At 40.9% G+C, this 2,868-nt stretch overlaps 1 protein-coding gene across 1 annotated transcript; it reads left to right on the plus strand.

Annotated features, from left to right (window-relative positions):
• Window positions 1-350: 350 nt before the first annotated feature.
• On the plus strand, window positions 351-1,676 carry LOC139719370 (uncharacterized). Its single transcript, XM_071630784.1, has one exon. The coding sequence runs from the start codon at window positions 351-353 to the stop codon at window positions 1,674-1,676; it is 1,326 nt and encodes a 441-aa protein (XP_071486885.1).
• The last annotated feature ends 1,192 nt before the right edge of the window (window positions 1,677-2,868 follow it).

Raw genomic sequence — 2,868 nt, forward strand, 5'->3', positions numbered from 1 at the left:
CATCATTTCCACTGTTACGTGGACCGTGCATCTTTTTTCCTAGCAAGCGTGCATTTTTTCCTAGCAAGCATGCATTTTTTTCCTAGCAAGCGTGCATTTTTTTACTAACATGCGTGTGCTTCAATGTGACCGCTAATAATAAATCGAGCAGCACGTACTGATTAAAGCAGCGCGCGTACGTGTTCGTATCTCGTCCCTGGGGATCACTAGGGACATACGCGCTGGCCGCTGTGCGCAGCTAGCTAGTTAATTTAGCTCAATTTGTGCCGGTAGATCCAGGTCTAACGTTACATCGAACATCTCTTCGAAGAACTTTTCTTATCTTATATTGATTTATTTTGATTCAAAGAATGGCGGCAGCTCCGAATTTTCAGATACTTTCTGAAGAGGAATTACAACAATTGCTGGATGGAACTGATGCGCCGAGTACCAAACGCTCCATCAAATTTGGATTTTCTAAACTGCAGGAATTTGCATTGATTCAGAACATCAATCTCGCAGACAGAACCATTCCTGAACTGGATCACCTTTTGTGTTCCTTTTATGCATCTCTTCGAAAGTCAGATGGGACTCTATACACAAAGATAAGTCTACAAGCGATACGGTATGGAGTGCAGAGGCATTATCTTCATCAGCATGACATGGACAATTGTTCTAAAGTTCAGTTTCCAAAGAGCGTGAAGATGTTTAAAGCTGTGATGATAAAGCTTAAACATGAAGGTAAAGGGGTTGTTAATCACAAAAGCGTCATTTCAAGTCAAGATATGGAGAAGATAGCTACATCTTGTGATACCAATGACCCAGCCGGCCTTCAGAATAAGGTTTTCATGGACGTCATGATATATTTTTGCAATCGCGGTCGAGAGAACCTGAGATTCATGACGGCTGAAGATTTCTCCCTTAAGACAGATGAAGATGGACTCCGTTATATCACTAAATGCGATCAATTGACGAAGAACAATAGAGAAGATCAAAACGAATCCTCCAACATGGGTGTGATGTACGAAGTGCCTGGCTGTGAAAGGTGTCTTTTTCTCAAGTACAAGTCTAAACTCAATCCGATGTGCTCATGTTTCTGGCAAAAACCCAAGCAAAAGATGCCAGAGAATGGAAATGACCCGTGGTATTGCAACGCTCCACTGGGTGTGAACACTCTGGGAAACAAAACGAAGGACATTTCTATTAAGTCTGGATGTAGCAAGATCTACACGAATCATTGTTTGAGGGCCACTTGTATCACAACTCTGGACACTGCAGGGTTTCATTCGTGTGATATCATGACTGTAAGCGGTCACCATAGTGAGCAGTCAATTAAAAACTACAGTAAAACAAGCGACAAAAGAAAGAAAGAAATGAGTACCATGCTCGGTCAGAAATTGAATGAAGCCGGCACAGAAGAAACACAATCAAAAAAAGGTAAAGCACAACCTTTGACTCTGCAAATGGTTCAAAGTCGTGACTCAATGGATAGCACAGCTGTTTCTACAATGCCTGGTCCTAGTAAAGGCTCAGACTTAGAGTTAGATCTAGACCTGGATCTACCGGCAGATCTGACACGTCGCGCACCAACATCAGTTTCGTTGTCGCAAGAAGAACATCTGCATCAAGATTTCTCGAGCAAACAACAAATATTCAATTTCCATGGATGCAATGTGAACATCTATAACAAGACCTAGACTATTAAGTTCCTATGTTAGACTACATGTAAATAGCGTTTTGGATTTTTCATTCAACCTTTTCAAGTTTAACTGTTGCCGGCGTTTTGCTTTCGAGGCTGAGGAGGGACATGATCAACGGCCCTGGGTGAGTAGACTACCATTTTTGCCAGTACCAAATCACGATTAGATCTATGCATGTACCTACAATACATACCGTAATGTAGGCTAGAGTCTGTTCATACTTATGATTGTGAATGTGAAGCAGGTTTTGTTGTTGATCTACATGTAATGTTAAGTCTAACTTTTACTAGATCTAGACTAACATTAAGACATTTAGATTTCACTTGATTTATCAAATGACAAGGATCCATATATTTCATTTTATAAAACAAATAACACGCGACTCTCGTTCGTGCATCGGTTCAAATTAGCGCATCTGATAACTTCAGAATTGTCCAAAGCCACTCCGCTGCGCGTCGTGGCTTCAGACAATTACTAAAGTTATCGCATGTGCTAATTTGAACCAATGCACTCAGAGCCGCGCGTTATTTGTATATTGGCGAGCATGCTTATAACTATTAGACTAATACAGGGGAATGAATACATGAAAATAGCAAGAAGCCTTACATGATATGGTGTCTTTTGAAGAGTGTCTAATACTCTTGTCACATTGTCTAAGTCAGCAGTTTTCGGCAGCTCTTGTCACGTGATACACTTGTGTACCAACTACATGCTCAAGTGCTTTGGGAAGATAACAATGGAATGGATGTGTGTTATATATTGTAGCACAAGTCAGTATGTTAAGTAATGAATAAGAATTGTTATAAAGACGTGTTTACATGCAATAGCATTTATGAGATGCATTGTAATGCATCTTCCCTTGTTATATTTTCTAAGTTTGCACTTTTCAGCAGTTATTGATGCTTGGTGCATGTACAGAGTATGTACACCCCCTTCACCTTTACCCCCAACTCATCAGGAACAGAAATCCTGCATAAGGATAACAATTGCTGTGCTGAACAAGCATGGTTGCAAGGGTGTGCATTCTCGAATAGGAAATGTTACATGGTGATAGCAATACACGGGTCTGGTGGTTACTTGCTGAATAGGTATAACTTGGATTTTTCTTCAAAGCGCGCACCTGATCTAGGCTGGAGTCTGGCAAGCAAGAGGACCTGTACCAACCTGGGTTCAAGCCACAGCATTATTA

The sequence above is a fragment of the Diadema antillarum genome, unplaced genomic scaffold (genome assembly GCF_040938485.1).
Source record: "Diadema antillarum isolate AM-2024a unplaced genomic scaffold, OU_Dant_1.0 scf00000109, whole genome shotgun sequence".
NCBI lineage: Eukaryota > Metazoa > Echinodermata > Echinoidea > Diadematoida > Diadematidae > Diadema > Diadema antillarum.

Coding starts and splice junctions, on each gene's coding strand:
- LOC139719370 (XM_071630784.1), top strand. CDS start 351: ATGGCGGCAGCTCCGAATTTTCAGATACTTTCTGAAGAGGAATTACAA.